The 22,620-nt window shown below is 42.3% G+C and overlaps 1 protein-coding gene and 1 long non-coding RNA gene across 3 annotated transcripts in view; one reads left to right on the top strand and one right to left on the bottom strand.

Moving 5' to 3' along the window:
* The window catches only part of NPC1L1 (NPC1 like intracellular cholesterol transporter 1), a 166,738-nt gene extending 149,725 nt beyond the window's left edge, over window positions 1-17,013 (top strand). Inside the window, exons 16-20 of one of the 2 annotated variants that reach the window (XR_015300916.1) lie at window positions 9,307-9,538; window positions 9,950-10,063; window positions 10,609-10,771; window positions 11,804-12,420; window positions 16,849-17,013. Coding sequence is in view for 1 of the 2 variants with exons in the window: in XM_086943433.1 (XP_086799559.1) it covers window positions 9,307-9,538; window positions 9,950-10,063; window positions 10,609-10,771; window positions 11,804-11,991 (697 nt within the window). In the remaining variant the exon portion in view is untranslated. Of the gene's footprint in view, window positions 1-9,306; window positions 9,539-9,949; window positions 10,064-10,608; window positions 10,772-11,803 lie in introns of both variants that reach the window. The other variant, XM_086943433.1, reaches the window with a different exon arrangement.
* LOC147679872 (uncharacterized) lies at window positions 14,837-21,292 on the bottom strand. Its single transcript, XR_015300917.1, has 2 exons — window positions 18,808-21,292; window positions 14,837-18,632 (listed from the first exon to the last, which is right to left on the bottom strand). It is a non-coding gene; the product is annotated as an uncharacterized LOC147679872 (long non-coding RNA).
* Window positions 21,293-22,620: the final 1,328 nt, after the last annotated feature.

A 22,620-nucleotide genomic window follows, 5' to 3' on the forward strand; every position in this document is an offset into this window, starting at 1 on the left:
GTACATAACACTTACAATCACTTATCCCTGCAAACATCATTACATCAGATACCACAGTGCTTGTAAGACAGTCCGAAGTATTCCCACAAATATCCCGATATTTAGGAGTGTTTAATGGGGTAGCCTGAAGGTCTTGGAATGACTGCATAGTCTGCCCCTGCCAAATATCTCCTAGGTTTGTAATACCAACTTGTCCCATTTAGTGAACCTCTCCGGTGCAGCGTGCCTCAGCTATTTCTCGCTAAGCAGAAGAGTCTGCTGTGTAGGTATCTTTTCCCAGCCAATCATACATAGCGCCAGCCGCCAGGTCAGGAACATCACTATGGAAGGTTCTGGAAGACGTTGGGGAGGGTCTCCTCGTATAGTATAACCAGGGTATTGTTGAGGCCTATAAGTCACAGTTCTGAACGGGACATCATATCTCTCCATCTATCACACAGACCCTATTTCTTTCTCTGTTAAGTGTCAATTCTAGTGCTGCTTTTTGGGACGGTGCCAGTGATGGAAGGAGAATGTCAGCCAGGATTACCCAGAATTATTCATTCAGGAAGCGCATTTGTTGAGCATAAAGGGCTTGGTCGTATTCCATAAACGTTGCTGCGATAGCAGTAGCTATACATTTCTTTTCACTGGCGTGGTTCTGGATTTCAGGGAATATCCTAGAGGTCATCTCTTTGGTGGCCAGGCAGTAGAGTAGTTTATCTCTGTATTCATAGATTTTTCTGGTCGAAGCTCTCTAACACTGGTGGGACTCTTCCAAGGAGAGTTAGCGTAGCGAGGTTCTGTCAGCTCCAATTGGTGCAGGAGAGTTGAGGATGAATCAGTCAGACATGGATGCTCCAGATGGGGCATTCAGGTCAGCAATTTGACTCTGTCTATCTCTTTTTGTTCGTGAAAGAGTTAGGTCCTATCAATCTCTCTGATGGTGGCCTTCACAGTAGCCAATAATGTGCCCATTGAGGCGACTAAGTCATGGTTATTTCGAAATAAGCTTGAAAGTCCTTATTTCGGTACTTGGCGGCTATAATTACAAAATAAACCAGCAGTGGGGAGTGATCAGAAATGCCCCATGGGTAGACAGCTGCAGCAGTTGCCAGAGAGTCTCTTATGGGCATTGGAGGTGTGGGTTTACTTCCTATCTTATGGGTGCCATGTCCTCCAGACATCACATAGTCCCATTGAGGACAACCATGCCATCAGGATTTTAGATTTACTTGGTCTGCTCAGTGTTGGAGCTCCTGTGGCATCTTTGTTAGGGCCAGGTGAGGCGTTCAAATCGCCCCTGATAATAGAGATGCCTAGGGTGAAATTTAACACCACAGTTTAAAGTGGTTAGACGGCCAGATTAGGTGTCTGGGGTGGGACATAGATACATAGATTATAATGATTCTTTTTTAGTAGACCCTCCACTCCGATATACCTGCTTTGGTGTCCGGTCTTATTGTAGTTTTGCAGTTACCACCAAGAGGAACAGTTGGTGCAGGAGTATTGCCTCTCCATGGGAGAAAGTCTCTGTCATATCCATGTCAGTATAAAAAGGGGCAGTTTGAGCCCAATAGATGAGTTACCTGCAGCATGAGGACCGTAGGAGTGATTCTAATGGCGTACTTGAGGAGAGCCGTCCTGTTAATAAGGCACAGCACCCCATTTACATTCCTAGACATCATGGTAAACTCAGCCATGGGAAGTGGTTTCATACCATGTGCCTCCAAGGGTGTATCCGTGGAGCTATTGTGGGAAAACAGCATGGCCAGGTGGCTACTCGGATCTTTGAGGGAGTGATTGCTGGTCGTTTCAGATGATTCCTAGTAGCCTCTGGGATGGCCCCTGCAGGATTTTGTTCTCCTTCGCTCTGTGCCCTTTGAGAAGTTTGGGGGCAGTGGCAACCGCTGTCTCAGTGGGTCCAGTTTGGGAGGAGAATAACATTCAAGTTATTTTTTTTCTGCCGCCCTGTCCTATGTTTCCTTGGAGGTTTCAAAGAAGTGGGCTCATGAGTTGTGAATCACCTTCGTATAGGCAGGATAGAGCAGCATGTACTACAAGTTCATTTCCCAAAGTTTCTGTTTAACAGTGTCATAGGAGTTCTTCTGCTGCTGGAAGAGTTTAGTATAATCCAGAAGCCTGGTGCCATCTTCAAGCATGAAAAGAACTAGGGGAGTTAGAGGGAAAATAGCTTGGCTCGCCCTCCAGTCACTAAAGTCAGAAAAAAGGTTTCTGTTTCCAGATACCCAAGAGCCTAGCTAGAGGAAAGGACAGCCACTATTCAATGTGGTTGGCTGTTAGAAGTAGTGTCTAATGTGTAACAAAGGAAAAATTGTTCCTTTTTTAGGTGTCCCCTCACTCACCGGGGTTGCCCCACGGTGACATGCTTCATCATTGGGGCCATCCCAGTCCTCTACGGGCTGGGGCGTGCTGCGACTTGCGGAGTTACGTAGGAGCACTTAAATGGACTATGTGTGGTGCATGTGTATTTGTGGGGAGTGGACTATGTGATGAGATTAAAAATTACCTGCCCAGTAGGTTACTAATAAACTTTATTCTGGCCTCTAGGTGGTAGTATTAAAAACGGGGTAGGGGGATAGGCTATCCTAAACTTAATGTGTCCAGATGTTCCTATCCACTCCTAAGTCGACATGTTTCGTGCATACCCCAAGCACTTCTTCGGGACTACACAGGGACCAGCCCTGTGTTCGCCACTCCTTACTCTATCAGTGAGAGATTTGTAAAAAGGGTTTTTTAAACTGCAGCAAACTCTATTAAGTGCATGCATTTATACCTGTGTATTTTGTTCCCAAAAACACGTGGTACCTGAAAGATAGAAAACAACTTTAAAAATCAAGGGGTGGTTGGCCCCATTAGTTATCACACACAGTTTCTACCAGAAGTGATGTATTCTGTGAATATTGAACGCGAGCTCATTGGCCGTGTTTTCATGCACAAAAACGTGATAGACTTCGTGCATATTTCGAAAGTGGTTTTAAACACCTATCATAGTGTCACACCCATACATTCAACAATCATACATACTCATACATACTTTCTTTTGAGACCTAACTGGGCCCCATGGAGTCGGAGGGGTATCGGTATCCTCGCAACTCTAATGAGAGAGAAATAGAGTTGTTAAGTTCCCCTGCGTAGTTCGCTCCTTGGGCAGTGTCTCCGTTTAGAAAACGGCATTCCTTCGAGCTATATTCCACTTACTTGTGCTCCGGTTACCTCCTGTTTATAGGCACCTACTGTTTCTCCCTCCGGTCCGGATGTTATCGGACTGGAGGAATCGAGTGGTTTAAATGCTACAGGCAATCGCGGTGATCCCGCGTTGTTGTGGGAAACGCCCTTCGCGTAGGCTAGAGCGTGTGTTGCTCCGCCCGTCTGCGTGGCGGCCATCTTGGGAGTGTCGGTCTTCGTAGATAGTCGTGTTTCGGTGTTTAGCACGACTAATATAGCAGTTTTACATTTTTAAAACAATTTACGGTGCTCTGCAAAATGCTCACTATATTCTAAAGGTTTCAACCGTAAATTTCAAAAAATGAAAAATGAAGTTTTTAAATTGAGCTGATTACTCCAGTTTGGTAACCTACCCTTCCCAAGGGTATGGAATGTCACCAGAGTTCTACCAGTCAGTTCTAGCTTGAAAATCAATTTTGTAAAGGGGATCTTAGATTACAGTGGTGGATCATTCATTGGTCATGCTGTTTGCGCCCAAGAAGTGGTCGATACTTTTCACATCTGACTTTTGTGAATTCCACTTATGTGGGTCTGATACAAAAGTTTACATATAATCCTTATGTGAACTGTCCCCAGGGAATGTCATCATTCAATCCCACAATATGGGAGCGGAGCTTGAAAACCCAGCGTTGCTCCTTTTCTAACAGTTTCTTTTCCATGTCAACATGGGGAGGTTGTATTTCCAGCACTACCCAGCGCATATCGTTGGGTGTGTGTGCCTTTTCCAAAAAGTGTGTTGTCATTTTGGTGTTTGAATTTTTACATCTGAAATTACTGCGGTGTTCAACCATTCTGGTGCTGACCTTTCTGGTTGTCATTCCAATATAATGTAAATTGCACACACATGTGATCATATAGACAACTCCTGATGTATTGCAGTTTGAAAACTGTCTTAACTCCCATTTTAGGCCTGTATTACAAATAACCTCTTTGGTGGGTTCTGTCAGATGGCACACGCTGCAGTTGGAACACGGATGGTGTCCAGCTGGCAGGGGGTGCAGACGTCGGACTGGGCCTTCCATAGGTTTGGGGCGTGTGTGCACCATTAAGTCCTTCAGATTTTTCCCTTTCCGATGGCTGAACATCGGTTGGGTGATGTTGAGACCCCCGCTGTTCAGAGTTCTCCAGTGTTTTTTCACGATTTTTGTCACCTGTTGTGAGGCTACTGTATATGTAGTAATGCAGATGGGCCTTCTCTCCGATGAATTTGTTGGAGATTCCTTGGGTTTGGACTCCAAAAGTGCATCCCTGTGGTTATTGGATGCCCTTTTCTTGGCTTTCTGAACAATCTTTTTTGGGTACTGTCTCTGATACAGTTTATCGCATAATACCTTGGCCTGTACTTCATAGTCACTTTTTTCCGAACAATTCCTTCTCAGTCTCAGGAACTGCCCAAAAGGCAGGTTTTCACGGAGTTGGCGCGGATGGAAGCTCTCAAAGCTAAGTAGACAATTTCTAGACGTTGGCTTGAAATGTGTCGTGGTTGTTAGTGTCCCTTTTTCTGCTTTGATGTTTAGGTCTAGGAAGACTAGTTGTTCACGGCTCATTGTAGAGGTGAACTTGAGAAAAGGGTCCTGGAGATTCAGCCAGTTGAGGAACACGTCTGCCTCCTGCTCTGTCCCATTCCAGATGAGAAAGACGTCATCTATGTGCTGGAATGCTGCCGCCTTGCCCTCACCGAGAACTTCTTTCGTTTCCAGGAAACTATATACAAACAGACCCATGGAACCAGCATGGGAAGCACCTTTGCGCCGAGCGTGGCGGGTTTGTATGTGCACTGGCTAGAGACCAAAAAAATCCTTAATACAGACAATCCCCATGCTACCAAAATCCAGATTTGGAAACGTTACATAGATGACGTCTTTCTCATCTGGAATGGGACAGAGCAGGAGGCAGACGTGTTCCTCAACTGGCTGAATCTCCAGGACCCTTTTCTCAAGTTCACCTCTACAATGAGCCGTGAACAACTAGTCTTCCTAGACCTAAACATCAAAGCAGAAAAAGGGACACTAACAACCACGACACATTTCAAGCCAACGTCTAGAAATTGTCTACTTAGCTTTGAGAGCTTCCATCCGCGCCAACTCCGTGAAAACCTGCCTTTTGGGCAGTTCCTGAGACTGAGAAGGAATTGTTCGGAAAAAAGTGACTATGAAGTACAGGCCAAGGAATTATGCGATAAACTGTATCAGAGACAGTACCCAAAAAAGATTGTTCAGAAAGCCAAGAAAAGGGCATCCAATAACCACAGGGATGCACTTTTGGAGTCCAAACCCAAGGAATCTCCAACAAATTCATCGGAGAGAAGGCCCATCTGCATTACTACATATACAGTAGCCTCACAACAGGTGACAAAAATCGTGAAAAAACACTGGAGAACTCTGAACAGCGGGGGTCTCAACATCACCCAACCGATGTTCAGCCATCGGAAAGGGAAAAATCTGAAGGACTTAATGGTGCACACACGCCCCAAACCTATGGAAGGCCCAGTCCGACGTCTGCACCCCCTGCCAGCTGGACACCATCCGTGTTCCAACTGCAGCGTGTGCCATCTGACAGAACCCACCAAAGAGGTTATTTGTAATACAGGCCTAAAATGGGAGTTAAGACAGTTTTCAAACTGCAATACATCAGGAGTTGTCTACATGATCACATGTGTGTGCAATTTACATTATATTGGAATGACAACCAGAAAGGTCAGCACCAGAATGGTTGAACACCGCAGTAATTTCAGATGTAAAAATTCAAACACCAAAATGACAACACACTTTTTGGAAAAGGCACACACACCCAACGATATGCGCTGGGTAGTGCTGGAAATACAACCTCCCCATGTTGACATGGAAAAGAAACTGTTAGAAAAGGAGCAACGCTGGGTTTTCAAGCTCCGCTCCCATATTGTGGGATTGAATGATGACATTCCCTGGGGACAGTTCACATAAGGATTATATGTAAACTTTTGTATCAGACCCACATAAGTGGAATTCACAAAAGTCAGATGTGAAAAGTATCGACCACTTCTTGGGCGCAAACAGCATGACCAATGAATGATCCACCACTGTAATCTAAGATCCCCTTTACAAAATTGATTTTCAAGCTAGAACTGACTGGTAGAACTCTGGTGACATTCCATACCCTTGGGAAGGGTAGGTTACCAAACTGGAGTAATCAGCTCAATTTAAAAACTTCATTTTTCATTTTTTGAAATTTACGGTTGAAACCTTTAGAATATAGTGAGCATTTTGCAGAGCACCGTAAATTGTTTTAAAAATGTAAAACTGCTATATTAGTCGTGCTAAACACCGAAACACGACTATCTACGAAGACCGACACTCCCAAGATGGCCGCCACGCAGACGGGCGGAGCAACACACGCTCTAGCCTACGCGAAGGGCGTTTCCCACAACAACGCGGGATCACCGCGATTGCCTGTAGCATTTAAACCACTCGATTCCTCCAGTCCGATAACATCCGGACCGGAGGGAGAAACAGTAGGTGCCTATAAACAGGAGGTAACCGGAGCACAAGTAAGTGGAATATAGCTCGAAGGAATGCCGTTTTCTAAACGGAGACACTGCCCAAGGAGCGAACTACGCAGGGGAACTTAACAACTCTATTTCTCTCTCATTAGAGTTGCGAGGATACCGATACCCCTCCGACTCCATGGGGCCCAGTTAGGTCTCAAAAGAAAGTATGTATGAGTATGTATGATTGTTGAATGTATGGGTGTGACACTATGATAGGTGTTTAAAACCACTTTCGAAATATGCACGAAGTCTATCACGTTTTTGTGCATGAAAACACGGCCAATGAGCTCGCGTTCAATATTCACAGAATACATCACTTCTGGTAGAAACTGTGTGTGATAACTAATGGGGCCAACCACCCCTTGATTTTTAAAGTTGTTTTCTATCTTTCAGGTACCACGTGTTTTTGGGAACAAAATACACAGGTATAAATGCATGCACTTAATAGAGTTTGCTGCAGTTTAAAAAACCCTTTTTACAAATCTCTCACTGATAGAGTAAGGAGTGGCGAACACAGGGCTGGTCCCTGTGTAGTCCCGAAGAAGTGCTTGGGGTATGCACGAAACATGTCGACTTAGGAGTGGATAGGAACATCTGGACACATTAAGTTTAGGATAGCCTATCCCCCTACCCCGTTTTTAATACTACCACCTAGAGGCCAGAATAAAGTTTATTAGTAACCTACTGGGCAGGTAATTTTTAATCTCATCACATAGTCCACTCCCCACAAATACACATGCACCACACATAGTCCATTTAAGTGCTCCTACGTAACTCCGCAAGTCGCAGCACGCCCCAGCCCGTAGAGGACTGGGATGGCCCCAATGATGAAGCATGTCACCGTGGGGCAACCCCGGTGAGTGAGGGGACACCTAAAAAAGGAACAATTTTTCCTTTGTTACACATTAGACACTACTTCTAACAGCCAACCACATTGAATAGTGGCTGTCCTTTCCTCTAGCTAGGCTCTTGGGTATCTGGAAACAGAAACCTTTTTTCTGCCATCTTCAAGCATGCCACATAATAAACATCTAGTTTAGTATATAATATACTATCGATTGATAATTACATGGAAATTAAGGATCCTGGAAATCATAGGATAGGGGGAAGTGACCGGAGGAGGCATCTGAGCCAAGAATCTGTGAGCTCTTTTAATTACAAACCATGATGAGATCATACCCTCTGTGATTCAGGATTTGAGCCAACGTTCCGTAAAGTTATCCTGGTCAGTTGATTGAACAGTCTCCAGAAAGCCCACCAATCTAAAGTTCTCGTGCCGTGATCTCTTTTCGGCAGCTGATGCTCTCTTTCAAGGTGTATGTTGGAGGCGAGCAGTTTGGATATATTAATTTTAGAGATTGCAACATTGTCTTTCACACAGAAATAGGGCCCTCAGCTTCAGAGACCTGGCTGGCTACACTGCCAAGGTCTGCTTGTAGAAGGGATACATTCACACCAACATCGCCGATCTTGGCCTCCATCATATCATGTGAAGCTTGAATCGCCATTAGAATGACCTTAGTTTCATCAGGTTCAGTCGGCACATAACCGAAGGTGTAGGGGGTAGGGGCACTTAGGTGGCGAATTTGTCGATTTTGTTCTGAACTTGCATGACCGGTTTCTTGTCCTTCCCCATGGTCAGGGCCTAATGTACAGAAGCCCAGAAGGCAATGGGAAAGACAGACAGTGTCAGAAGGACCACCCAGTGGTAGTCAAGAGCTCTTACTCACCCCATCCCCTCAGCTCCATTGCAAAACTCCACATGGGAAATGTTGTGGTCACGATTTTCTGCTCAGGTCAATGCAGGGAGTACATAAACATAAGTGGTTCTGTTGCAAGAACTGAGTTGATATGGAAAAGAGAGAGAAAGACACATGGCCCAACCACATTAGATTTGCTCCCTTTTAATTAATAACCTAATGGGCAGGTGAAGTTCCTTCAATTCCAGGAAATACTGATAGAAACCTTCCTAATATGTTTTCCATTTCGACCCAGACTCACTTTTAGAAGGATGAGAAGACCTTACTCTGGCAGCACATTGGACAATTGATCACTGTGGGCACCATACGCACTCAGAGCACATGTAATGCAGGTCAGACAGATCGAGGCCCAAACTGAAGTTGTTATATACCTTGAGCCTGGCAAGTGTTGGAATATAAATAAGCAGAGGGTCAGTGCATGCAGTCTGCAGACAAAAGGGACCATGGCTGAAGAAAATACCAAAGTTTTCCCAATAGTTCACAGATATGAAAAAACATGCTCAACGTCACTGAGGAGGGAAGGGGCTAAGATAAGGAAGCAGGTGACCTTGTAGAGGTCATGTCAACCCCTGTCCACATTTAGGGCTATGAATGCTATTGGATTTGAAAAAAATATTACTTTTGTGCTTGTCATAAATTCACACCAGTTGGTAGAGGATCTTCAATGCCTGGGGGAAGGGGAACGGGCATAGGGTACTCTATTGACTTCCCCTCTCCGAATAATGAAATGCAATATTATGCAGGAAAGAAGAGGCATGATCCTTATACTTGTTGTCCTTCCTCACCTTTCAGAATAACCTATGTGTATTATGAGCAGTACCTGACCATCGTTGACGAAGGCCTCTTCAACCTGTCTCTCTGCCTCATCCCCACATTTGTGGTATGCTGCATCCTCCTAGGCATGGATATCCGCTCTGGCTTCATCAATCTAATCACCATCATCATGATTGTGGTGGACACTGTGGGGGTTATGACCCTCTGGAGCATAGACTACAACGCAGTATCCCTCATCAACCTGGTCACGGTAAGCAAGGCCTCCTCCCCAGGCTGCAAATGGACAACCAAGAAGTATGGGATCACAAAAAGTGAACAGTGAAATATCACAAACTGAGTTAAAAATTCGAGTAGGACTGTTAACAGGACCACTGTACAAGTCTTAAAAAGAGCCTATTCCACTCTGACTCACTTCCATATGATCCTTGTGTAATTCATGTGTAATTTGTCTGAAAATTTCCAGAATAGCTCATCATGACTTAAAGTACAATGCAGAAAATTCAACATAAAGTAGAAAAGAGGGGATATGAGAACGTCACCGATTAAACCCTAATTCAGGTGCAGAACCAAGTATAGGAAGTTATGTTCCCAGACAGACCAAAATCTGGACAGTGCATAATTGCACAAGAAAACTGATACCAACCCCTTCTCTCTCCTACAGGCTGTCGGCATCTCAGTGGAATTTGTTTCCCATTTGACACGCTCCTTCGCCATCAGTGTCAAGACCACTAAAGTGAAAAGAGCTAAGGATGCCACAGTGACTATGGGCAGTGCCGTAAGTAACCTACAAAGGTCCTTGTTTTATCCAGCCCAAGAGTTAATACATTTCATAAATCCACCAGATAATTACATTGTTAGGATCTTGGCTAATAGTATTCAGCCTGTTGGTCTTCACCTGGATTAATTAATCAATTTTTTTGGGATACATGTAATTTGACACGATAAAATTGATGCACTCACAGAGAAGAAATGCTGTACACCCTTTTATCCAGGCAAAATTACCCCATGGATGAAAAAAGTCCTGGCATATGTTACTATTTCAGGCTCTTCAGAAAATAGCTGATTTCTGGACAAGCTGGTGCCCCTGGTGGGGTGGTAGAGAAAAGACAGAAACAGTAACTTGTTTCAGAGCTAAAACCTGATATGAAACAAGTCTTTTCTGCCCCTACTGGTGTTTTGGAGGTGCTAGTCTGACCTTAGACGTGTACAGTTCCCTAAAATCTGGTTCAGTACTAGCCCTATGGCCTTGGTTTGAATATTGAAGGAATCATGGTGGTCTTGACACCAGTAAATATCGACTTTTCCCTCTTCTCCACACAGGTGTTTGCAGGTGTGGCCATGACAAACCTGCCTGGCATAATTGTCCTGGCCTTCGCTAAAGCCCAGCTGATTCAGATCTTCTTCTTCCGCCTCAATCTGACCATAACGTTACTAGGAATGCTGCATGGGTTGGTCTTCCTGCCGGTAGCCCTCAGCTACTTTGGTAAGTTTTACAGGACTGAGATCCAGCCGCAGTCCGTGCAGGTAACAGCTGGGGGGCCGTGTGGGGCGATCTCAAGGGACGATACAGAGGGTAAATTAAATAAATAATTAATTTTCCCTTGCCATCATCCCTTGAAATCTCCCCCAATGCGGCCCACCGCTGTTACCTGCATGGGCCACGGCTGCTGAGATCCACTCTTGGGCACCTTTTCGGCTAACCCACAGGGATTAAAGTTACTGCCTAAAAGAAGCATGTTTATTTCAGCGAGTTATCACTCTTCGGCCACCGAGGTTAAGAGTCTTGGTGCGTTCCCTCACTCTTGCACCTCTCCCATGAAGACTTCTCTTACAGTAAAGACATTACAATAACATAGAAGTGAATCCTTGGTCTGTCTTTTCACATGTTCACCTCCATCAATGACCAATTTCAAACTCTCCAGGAAGAATGTTGAAATCCAGGGGTGTCCAACAAAAGGTCCAATGCACCCAGATTAATTCATGATGTCCATTAGTCACATAAGATGTATATGCAATATATTTAAATGAAAATCATTTTAAACAATGTGCTTGTCCAAACCAAAATGGCATGGATGCAGCAGGCTGAACCTTTGTGGCCACCCATGTTGCTTTCTGTCCCATCCGATGTATAGTTCCATTAACCACCCCTCTCCATCTGCTTACAGGACAAGTCTTTGTCTATACCTTTGCCTACCAACATATGCCAATCAAAAATCTTCTAACTCACGGGGGACACTTACTCCGTCCCATCTATTTTATGCCCCTAAAGAAGATCATAGGGCAACCACTTCGGACAATGTTTATGCTCTGTGCTAACCTTCATCAGTGACTTCACATATATATAAGAATGTTCCTAATTTGAGTTTTCCCTGTGTTAATGCACCGAAGACTGACTTCAGCTATCCAGGAGATGATTCCCGCTGAGTATACCACTTCACTGTCCTTATGCTTAACCCCTAGTTATTCTGAAGTTATGCTGATGTTTTTCTCTACTCCATTGTTTTTTCCTTTCCAGGTCCCAATATTAACCATGCCGTCCTGCTGGAGCGGCAAGAGGAGGAGGCGAGATTAAGAAGGACTACAGACAGCTGTCAAAATGGCCATCGGCCTGGGGTCAGCATTGGCCTGGAAAACAATGGCTTTGAAAGTGACACCAAAGGAGCAAATGGTAATGTGAATTACATTGAGCAAACTCTGAACTAACTGAGTTATAGACACATGTCTACTTGGTGTCGTACAGCTTTCAAAAAAGTTAGGAACCAGAACTGACTCAAGAAAACATGGAGGTGATTACCAGCTCTGTTGCATTCTCAGTGGATAACATCCCACAAATCCTAGAAGACAGATTGTACAACAAATCTCCCTGAAGAAGAGATACTTACCTCACTATCCTCAACAAAGGAGTTTCCTTAATGAAGGCATCGTCACTCCCATGTTGTAATGAAGGGAACTTCACCTTCACACCCTCAGTAAAGGGACCTTCAACTCATCTTCAGTGAACACACTTTCATGACCTCAGTGAAGGAACCTTCACATCCTCAGAGACAGTTTCTCTACTTCCCATCCCTCAAATAATGGAGATTTTCTATCACTTCCTCAAAATAAGGACATTTTCAAAGAAGGTACTTCCATGTCTTTAATGCTAAATAAAGTGACCGTACTCTCAATAATGGATCGACCCTACCAGTTACAGCTTTGATTTAAAGACCTGATCCACCACAACATCCCAAAAAGAACCCTCCATTCAAAGTTCTTGGTGAAGTGATGGATCATACAGATCACCCACAAATGACAGTGGTCTCCATGTCCTCAACAAAGCACTTTGTCCTACATGGTGATATGCAGTCTGACCCTTAATTGCAATCCATTGTTCCTTTCTTCCAATACCTTAAGAAACATTTCATTGGGTGAACAGAGTATGCAGTTTTGGGCACCATAAGCTCTCCGTCAGCCTTGTTGATGTTGCCAAATATTTTCCATTCCTGTTTTACCAGCAATCAGCATAAGGCTCTGATTATTCTTTTTCATCCTAATATCACTCGGTTTACTGGGCGGAGTTTGGGTTAAGTGCACAAGAACTGGAAGCATCTTGGACTGTGACTGCCTCAACATACTCTTAATGTTATTGTAATTGACACTCCTATGTGATTACATTGCACGCATTTAATGTAAATCAAAATCCATTATGCGCAATACACTTTAGGCTAGTGGTTCCCAAACATTTGTTTTCTGGGGACCCTCAATCATTATTGGAACCCGGGGACCCCCACTGAATCATTATTGGAATCCGGGAACCTCCAGAAGTCATTACTGGAAGCCGGAGACCCCAGCATTAGCATTTTCGATGATCTGAACCTCAAAACAATACACAGAACATACAGAAAAAAAGCATTCATCAAACAAATACACAAATGATGAAACATTTAATTTAATTCGCAAACACATATATAAAGAAAAAGTAAATGTAATTGTAACCGAAATGTTGGAGCTTTTCTAAATTCAATTAAGGTTACTCATTGTTCCTACTATACTCTGTTCGATGCACCTGCACTGCTATCATTAATCAATCTGAGGATACTAATTACATTTTTAGCCTCCAGTTTCAAATTCCTTCACATTTACAGTATGTTTTAAATTTTTCAATAGAGCATTTAGCTTCTTTATTTATGTACACTTTGTGACTCTGTTAATATTATTGAATATTCTAAGTATTCACAGACCCTCATGGAGGCTTCACGGACCCCCAGGGGTCCCCGGGCCACAGTTTGGGAACCACTGCTTGTAGGCAATTTACACTACATTTCATCTACAAATGAAATGCCGTTTAAAACTTACCTGATCAATTTTATAAGTGTCATATTCATCTCATTCAAAGCCATCTAGAATGCTACACCCAACTGTTTATTAGTTTTAAAATTCCCCACTCTAACTTTATGTAAATCACGTTGGCCTTGGTTTAAATAACAAAACTCAGAACTGATTAGTCTTGAGGCACGGTCATGACTAGAGGTTGAAGCTAGAGCTATCGGACTCAGACAAAGGTTTTTTTAAAGGCCTACCCTGTCACTGTTATATGTATTTATATTACATAAAAACAGGCTTTGCTTGCTTTTTTGATGTACTGATGCTGAAGCATGAAATATCAGCCTCCACTAGGTAGTACCATTATGCTGGCGCTGTCTCAGGATATTTTTTTTATTTTGAAGGAAGTGCACAAGGTACCACAAAACCTGAGAGGAGCACCACATAATGTTTGTGTCCCGGGCCTGAAAAGCATGTGAAATGACTGGTTTTAGGTGTATATTATTTTAATGATTTAGCAGATGTGGCACTTTTGTTATCAGATTGTTCCATTTAATCCATGTTTCCCAAACATGGTTTCCATTGTTAGTAGCTCAGAAATCTCCACAATGGTGCTGTCTCCAAAAATGTTACCCCTATAGAGGGAAGACAATAGTACTATCCACATCTACATATATAGATTTCCGCCTACAAATGTTTGTTTGTGCCGTAAACTGCACAGATTTTGTAAACATTGTTTTGACTTTTTAAATACCTCTAAACACTTGAGGCCGGATATACGACGCATTTGCAACTCGCACAACAGTGTCTTGGACACTGTCTGCGATTTCCATTGGGGTCGCAAAATGCGATGCTCATGAATATTAATGAGCCACTCGCATTTTGCGACTCAATTTGGAATGGCTGGCCCTCCCAGGGATGGTGGCCTGCTGGGCTCAGCAGACCACTATATCTGGGACTCCTTTTAAATAAAGCAGCCTATCTTTTTTTTAAATGGAGCCTGTTTTCCTTAAAGGAAAACAGGATTCATAAAAAAAAAAGAAACTTTTTGTTTCATTTTTTAAGGGCAGGCAGTGGACCCTGGGACCACTGCCTGCTCTTAAAAAATAATGTTGTATGCATTTGCAAAGGGAAAGTGGTCCCCTGGGGAACAGTCCCATTTGCGAATGCATTACCACGTACTTGATGTAGGTGGTGATTTGCGAGTGTTTTGCGACCACAATTGTGGTCGCAAAACAGTCGTATATGGCTATGGAGTCGCTATTTGGAAGGGAACACCCCGAGTCATAAAACAGTGTTTTGCAAGTCGCAATTTAGTTGTGACTCACAAAATACTGTTTGCGCATGGGCCCATGGTTTAGCGTGTGCAAGCGGGTCTAAGACCCATTTGCGCACACTAATAACCGTCGTACATCTGGCCCTTGATTTTTGCTCTTCTCAAAGCCATATCCCTCTTTAAATGATTAGTGGGTAATCCCCGATTCTCACTTTCCAGTTTCTACTCAGTTTCCTATAGACCAGAATGATTCCTTTATTTTGTTTACCTCATTACACTGCACTGATTTAATACATGTTTTCTTTCTATGTCAAAATTTAAGATCATTTTGTTTTTACATTAAGGGCTCAATTCGGATCTGGAGGGCTTTCCTAGCGAATCGCACTGTGCGTGTCCGACCAAACTAGTACAATGCAGCCATATGCTGACGGACTTGGTTCGCTTGGACTCCCATTGAACTCTATAGGAGCCTGTATACCGATGTGTACACAGGCTCTCATAGCAAAAAAGGGGTAGGTGGTGAAAAGCGTAGACCCTGTGGCTGGCACCCTATATTGCCCGCCACACTGTGCATGCTTAGATCGGGGAAGCCATGCGCACTCCCACAACTGATTCCCGAGGGTTACGGGTGAAGGGTGGGCCTGATATTGCCACTCGAAGCCCGATTCTGACAGCCATTTTCCTAGCTGAGACCGAGTCGATACAGCTATCCAAATCGTGCATCATACTCGCTCGTTCGGAATACGGCTCCATTGTGAGGCACGATTCAGCTCCAAAGAGTCAGACGGACAGGATAGGGTTCGGAAATGATTCAGTCGACGCGGACGAGATCTTCGTATGGTACTCAGTCGTTCTGAATGGTGGACAACTCGGTCGGAAACATAGTCTCCGAATCGGATTTGCACTTTCCGGTACCCGTCTGGGGGCCTTCCGAACGACATCGGAATCGAGCCGTAAGTTGTAATGAACAAACTGTATTTAGATATTTTTTCAATGATTTTGTTGTAAATGGTGATTGTCTCAGTTGCCCCATAATCGAAATTTTGTCAGAGCTGGGAATGACTAAACTGTAGCTGAATAAATTTAACTCAGGACTAGGATTTAGTTTCAAAGTGTAATCCTCCCAAAGCTACTCTTATACACAGAATGCACAAGCCATATTTATTTTCAATGTTGTAATAACTGTGGAACTGCACCCTCTATGTCATGAAACTTAAGTTCTTGGCAGCAAAGTGTAATTTACCAACTTTATAGCAGAACTTTGGCTCATGCTCACTACCTAAACTACCTACCTCCAGGGACCTCTTGTAACTGTAACCACAACTCTGCATCACAATATTGCCATGGCATTCCAAGTTCTCCGTTCTATGGCTCAGTATGGTGTGCCAAATGTAGCATTCGTACACCACCCTCTCCAGATTGTTCAATTCTTGCAATTAGGTGAGAGACATAATGTAATACCTTACAACAGTGGTTCTTAACCTGTGGTTTGTGGCCCATGGAGGTCCACGAAGCCTACATCAGGGGGCCTGCGACTGCTTAAAAATCTTAATAATATTAACAGGTTAATAAAATGTATATAAATAAAGAAGCAAAATGTAAAATTGACAAATTTAAAACATTCTGTAAATGTGAAGGCATTTGATATCAGAAACTAAAAATAAAGGTTGCTTGATTCGCGAGAGCTGGGTAAGTGCATCAAATGGAATATAGTATGGACGATGAGTGACTTTAATTAAATTTTAAAAAACTGCAACATTACCATTAAAATTTTGTTTTTTTTACATTTGTTTGTGAATTAAATTAAATATTTTGTCATTTGTTTATTTGTTTAATGAATGCCTATCTCTGTTTCTTTGGAGTATTGTTTAGCCATTCAAATGATCGAAAATGCTTACGCTGCAGTCCCTGGATTTTAGTAATGACTCAGTGGGGGTCCCCAGAATCCAGTAATGGTCCAGTGGGTGGTCCCTGGGTTGCAGTAATGATTAAGTGGGTTCCACAAAAGTCAAACAGTTAAAAAACACTGCCTTAGAAAATTAACAGTATTTTCTGAAAGAGGCTGTTCAAAGTCTCTTTAAGTCGAAAAACAGCATTCATCGACTTTTGAATTAAAAAAAGTTTATTAAAGTTTGCCTGAAAGCCAATTCTCGTTTTATCTCATTTTCACAGTATTGTCCAGCTGTGTTTGAATCAATAACTGGGAAAACCCTGCACTGTCAACTGAAAATGTCATCACAAAAATCTCACAGACCTCAAAACCACTGTTGTTCTGCAAAGCAACAACCACAGCTCTTCTAGTGTACTCTTTAGTGGAGTGGTCCTTGAAAACAGTTTAACAACAAATGTACTAACACAATCCTTGGTTCCCTGGAAAATTTAGTGTGCCTCAAACGGAAATATAGATAATACAGCTTATGGTTTGCATGTTTTTGTTGTAAGACATTTTTGTGTGGCATTTTTATTTTGTCAGATTGTTATTTTGGATCATCCTGAAGGTTTGTGGGCTGGAAGACAATTCTAAAAATGGGAAAGGAAGCCTGGGGACGTCTGTGTGAAACTTTGTAACAGGTCTGAACGGATGGTGGTAATGGTGGGGGAGGAGAGAGGGTTAACCTAGAGTGTGGAGGAATGTTTTCATGGGTTTGGTTTTGTGAGAGTGTTTGTGTCATTATTGTAAAGGATATCAATTGTCAAAAAGAAATTTGGTCGGTCACACCCAATTATGTTTTCTACCAACCAATAAAAGCCAAAACAGAAAAGCTTTTTTCAGCCAAATATCAGCTTGGCACATGGTACTTAGTGCGGCCAAAATTATATGTGCAAGATACCATTTCTCAATTTGGTATCAACGTCTAATGAAAGTTCAATAACATATTTCACTGCACGGTTAGAATGAGTAAGAGTTTGTGCTATGAATGTGCAAAAAGAGGGGTAAGAAGCTAGCATTATGAACATAATGAATCAACCCATAGCATTAAGACTCAAAGAGATAGTGAAAACAGTATTTGTGACGCATTTCAGGAGTATTACAGCAGGCTGTGCTCACATACGTCTTGCACGGAAGTGAAAACATTTTATATAATTTTGAAGGGCTATCTCTGCCATTGTTAGAATCTGATGAGCAATAACTATTAGATGAGTAAAATCGCAAAAGTCGAGGTAATACAACATGTGAGGAGCAACAAGTTGAATGGTCCAATCGACCTACCAGTTAAAGCTTGCAAACAGTTTGACAAAGCGATAATTATACTTTTGCTAGTTTAGCACCTTCTTCAGGCAGGAAGTTAAAGTTTTTCCAAAGGCAAATAAGGATACAGGACTAAGTGTGGTTTGTAGGCTTACATGAATCCTTAAATATCCCAAAATATGGTTTGTAGGCTTACGTGAATCCTTAACTATCCCAAAGTGTGGTTTCTAGGCTTACATAAATCCTTGACTGTCACAAAGTGTGGTTTGTAGGCTTACATGAATCCTTAACTATTTCAAAGTGTAGTTTGGAGGCTACATGAATCCTGAACTGTCACAATGTGCGGTTTGTAGGCTTACATGAATCCTTAACTATCAGAAAGTGTGGTTTGGAGGCTTACATGAATCCTGAACTGTCACAAAGTGTGGGATGGATGCTTACATACATCCTTAACTATCACAAAGTGTGGTTTGGAGGCTTAAATGACTCCTTAACTATCAGAAAGTGTGATTTGGAGGCTTACATGAATCCGTAACTATCACAAAGTGTGGTTTGAAGGCTTACATGAATCCTTAACTATTACAAAGTGGTTTGAAGTGTGGTTTGTAGGCTTACCTGCATACTTAACTATCCCAATGTGTAGTTTGGAGGCTTACATAAATCCTTAACTATCACAAAGTCTGGTTTGTAGTCTTACAGGAATCCTTAACTATCACAAAGTGGGGTTTGTAGGCTTACATGAATCCTCAACTATTACAAAGTGTGGTCTGTAGGCTTACATGAATCCTTAACTAACACAGAGTGTGGTTTGTAGGCTTACATGAATCCTTAACTATCATGCAACAATATTTAGTGAGATGTAAATGCAGTAATACTATATATCCTACACCCTGTTCATTAACATTAGGAATATTGGTACAAAGATCAGCAAGTTTTCTTTTTGCATAGATCTCAACTCAGAAAAGTATTTTCTTCTCATGCTCCTACTAGCTGATGCATCAAAACCATTTAACTTGGTGTATTGAGTTACTTTCTTTAAAAAATGTTTTCCATCTGTGATCTGGTCATTAATGGTGTCTTGTTATCCTTCTACCGTTAGACTAACTATATCTCAAATATGCTAATAATAATTTTTGAAATAGTATGCAGCAAGGTGGGTTCTTGCATTTATTATTGTTAAAACTTTTCATCGAACCAGTGGTTGCAAGGCTGCCTACAAAAGAAACATTCCAGGTTTTTAACAGGCAAGAACTAATCATAAAGTCAGATATAAATATACACTGATAACCTCCAGGCTTTGCCAACAAATACCGCCAGCTTACAAGGTACATTGGACATGCATGGCATTTTGGTGAATATTTAGAGGCTAAAATGTATACTTTTCAAATTAAGGTGATGCATTTGCGGCCTAGGTAGGAATCATGTTTCTTCTTAAACACATAAGCTACATTTCTGTAATTTCCATAGTATTCCACCCACCTAGATCAAGACAAGACTACTGGCTTGGCCTCTGGTTGTTAGCTATAAAAGATAAATCAGTAACACATATTTTGTGGTAAATAATTAATACTGAAAAAGTTTTAATTCCGAAATTGAGACTGTAAATTAAAAATTACTGAGGCCTGTGGAAGGGTAGTGAGTGGTCTTCAGAGTCTTCAGATAGTTCATGCTATCTTAGACATGTCCATCGTTTTTCTCTCCATATCTCGTCCATCTGCATATCTTACACCTCACCTCTTCCCACTTCAACCCCTGCTTTTCTTAATCTTGCATTCCCTAGTAGTGCTAAACATATGACATAAAAACAGGAACTAAATCTCTGTCATGGATTAACTTAGTTTTTTTACATTCATTGTTCAGAAATCTATCAGTGTTTTTTTGCAGTACAGTTAAAGACATGGATTTAGGACCCGATAGGGACACTGTTCAATGTCTGCTGTTAATTACTACCGAGCCCCGGGGGGACCCACCTGACTTACGGCCCCGAGTGTCGCTGCCATGATACACCAGAAATCTTCGTCTCTTATAGATTGACATGAACAAGTAAACAGCTGTGTACATTGAAAGGTGTATAGATAAACATGACACTAGGGGCGGCTTTAGCCAAGGGCCAGCTGGGCTAAGGCCCAGGGCACATAGTTTCAGAGTGGCAAAATAAAATTGCTTAAAAACCTGTTTTTAGGTGGAGCCTAAGGCATTGCTTTAGCAATGCTTGTTGGCGAGATATTAAGTAGAGGCTTTAAAAAATGCACCCAAAGGCTTTTCTAGGCGGATTGTCTACAGTGCATGTGAGCAGGGCACGTGCACATCGCACACCATTTGACTTCAAAGGAAGCTGCTTCCCCGCCACGCAATGGCGCTCCCCCACCCCCACCACGCAATGCCGAGAGCTTGTTTTCTTTTCTACAACTCACTAGGTTTGTCCCATTTGTTGCCTCCTCGCTCCCTTGCACTCCTCCCTCTACCCTCTGTTCCTGCTCCTTCAACATGCCTTCAGCTCCACACAGCCCGCCTGCAAGCAGCAAAGAGCGTTGTGAGGTTCTTTGTTTTTGCCGTCACCTTAAGTGAGAAAAGTCGATTTTACCTTTGCAGCAATTCTGAGTTTTGATTTGTATTTATTTTGTGGGCAATTGTATGTAGCGCTAACTTTGCCCTCACGTATTGCACCGTTTTACATAGCCACAAATTAGATTACAGGAACCTGACGTTTATGTTTCTTTGTGAACTTGCGCTATGATTCGAACTTCTTTCCTGAAAACTCCAAAGTCGCCAACTTTTGCCTTATGCGACAATGGTGCCCATAAGAAGAAAACCATGTTTACTATTTGTATAGCAAAGCCTTCGTTTTTTCTAAATATTTGTGCTCGGGCAACCATTGATAAAGCCAATAGTCATAGTTGCTTGCAGGTGCTATTTTACCTGTGTTACATATGCATTGCTGCTTGTAGGTGTTATTTACATTTTTTTAAGTTGTTCACACGTTGCACAAATATATCGAAGCACTTTGCTGCTGGCCACATAATTACACAGCGCTCAATGCAACATACACTCCAAATGCCACTCAGTGCCACATAACTACACGGCACATAATTACACAGCGCTCAATGCAACATACACTCCAAATACCACTCAGTGCCACGTAATTACACTCCACATAATTACACTGCACTCAATGCAACATACACTCCAAATCCCACTCAGTGCCACATAATTACATGCCACATAATTACACAGCACTCAATGCAACATACACTCCAAATACCACTCAGTGCCACGTAATTACACTCCACATAATTACACTGCACTCAATGCAACATACACTCCAAATCCCACTCAGTGCCACATAATTACATGCCACATAATTACACAGCACTCAATGCAACATACACTCCAAAGCCCACTCAGTGCCACATAATTACACACCACATAATTACACAGCACTCAATGCAACATACACTCCAAATCCCACTCAGTGCCATATAATTGCACGCCACATAATTACGCAGCACTCAATGCAACATCCACTCCAAATCCCACTCAGTGCCACATAATTACAGGCCACATAGTTACACTGCACTCAATGCAACATACACTCCAAATACCACTCAGTGCCACATAATTACACGCCGCATAATTACACAGCACTCAATGCAACATACACTCCAAATACCACTCAGTGCCACATAATTACACGCCACATAATTACACTGCACTCAATGCAACATACACTCCAAATCCCACTCAGTGCCACATAATTACACGCCACATAATTACACAGCACTCAATGCAACATACACTTCAAATACCACTCAGTACCACATAGTTATATGCACTAGAAAAGTAGAAGACAGTTTTTATTCTTGTCATGCATTTACACGTTTTAAGGGTGTAGTTGTTTTGTAATCTCTTGATCTGAAAAGAATTGTTTGGTGTAAAATCTCAGAAACCCAATGCCCTCACTATATTTATCTAGCTATCTATTGCTATCTATCTATCTATCTATCTATCTATCTATCTATCTATCTATCTATCTATCTATCTATCTATCTATCTATCTATCTATCTATCTATCTATCTATCTATCTATCTATCTATCGCCCTCACTCTATCTATCTATCACCCTCACTCTATCTATCTATCTATCTATCTATCTATCTATCTATCTATCTATCTATCTATCTATCTATCTATCTCCCTCACTCTATACTTTACATTATTCATTTATAAAGTGCAAACGAATCATCCCCTAGGGGATCTCTCGGTGCTTTGAGAAATGGGTACTTGGTGGGCATGCACATCTAAAACAGCCATGTCTTTAAAAGTTTCTTAACGCTGGTTAGTTCACCACAGGCCCTAATGTTCTGTGGCAGATTGTTCCAGTGGCTGGCAGCCAAACAAGAAAAGGCTCTCCCACCCATCCTTGCCTTGTGTATTCTCTGGATGCATAAACGGTTGCCATTGCTAGATATTAGTTGTCGGGCTGGTTGATACCATATGAGTTTGTTTCTGAGATAGGCAGGGCCTTTCCCCTGTAGTGATCTGAAGACCAAGCAGAGCATCTTAA

This window comes from Lissotriton vulgaris, chromosome 11, assembly GCF_964263255.1.
Source record: "Lissotriton vulgaris chromosome 11, aLisVul1.2, whole genome shotgun sequence".
In the NCBI taxonomy this organism is placed as follows: domain Eukaryota; kingdom Metazoa; phylum Chordata; class Amphibia; order Caudata; family Salamandridae; genus Lissotriton; species Lissotriton vulgaris.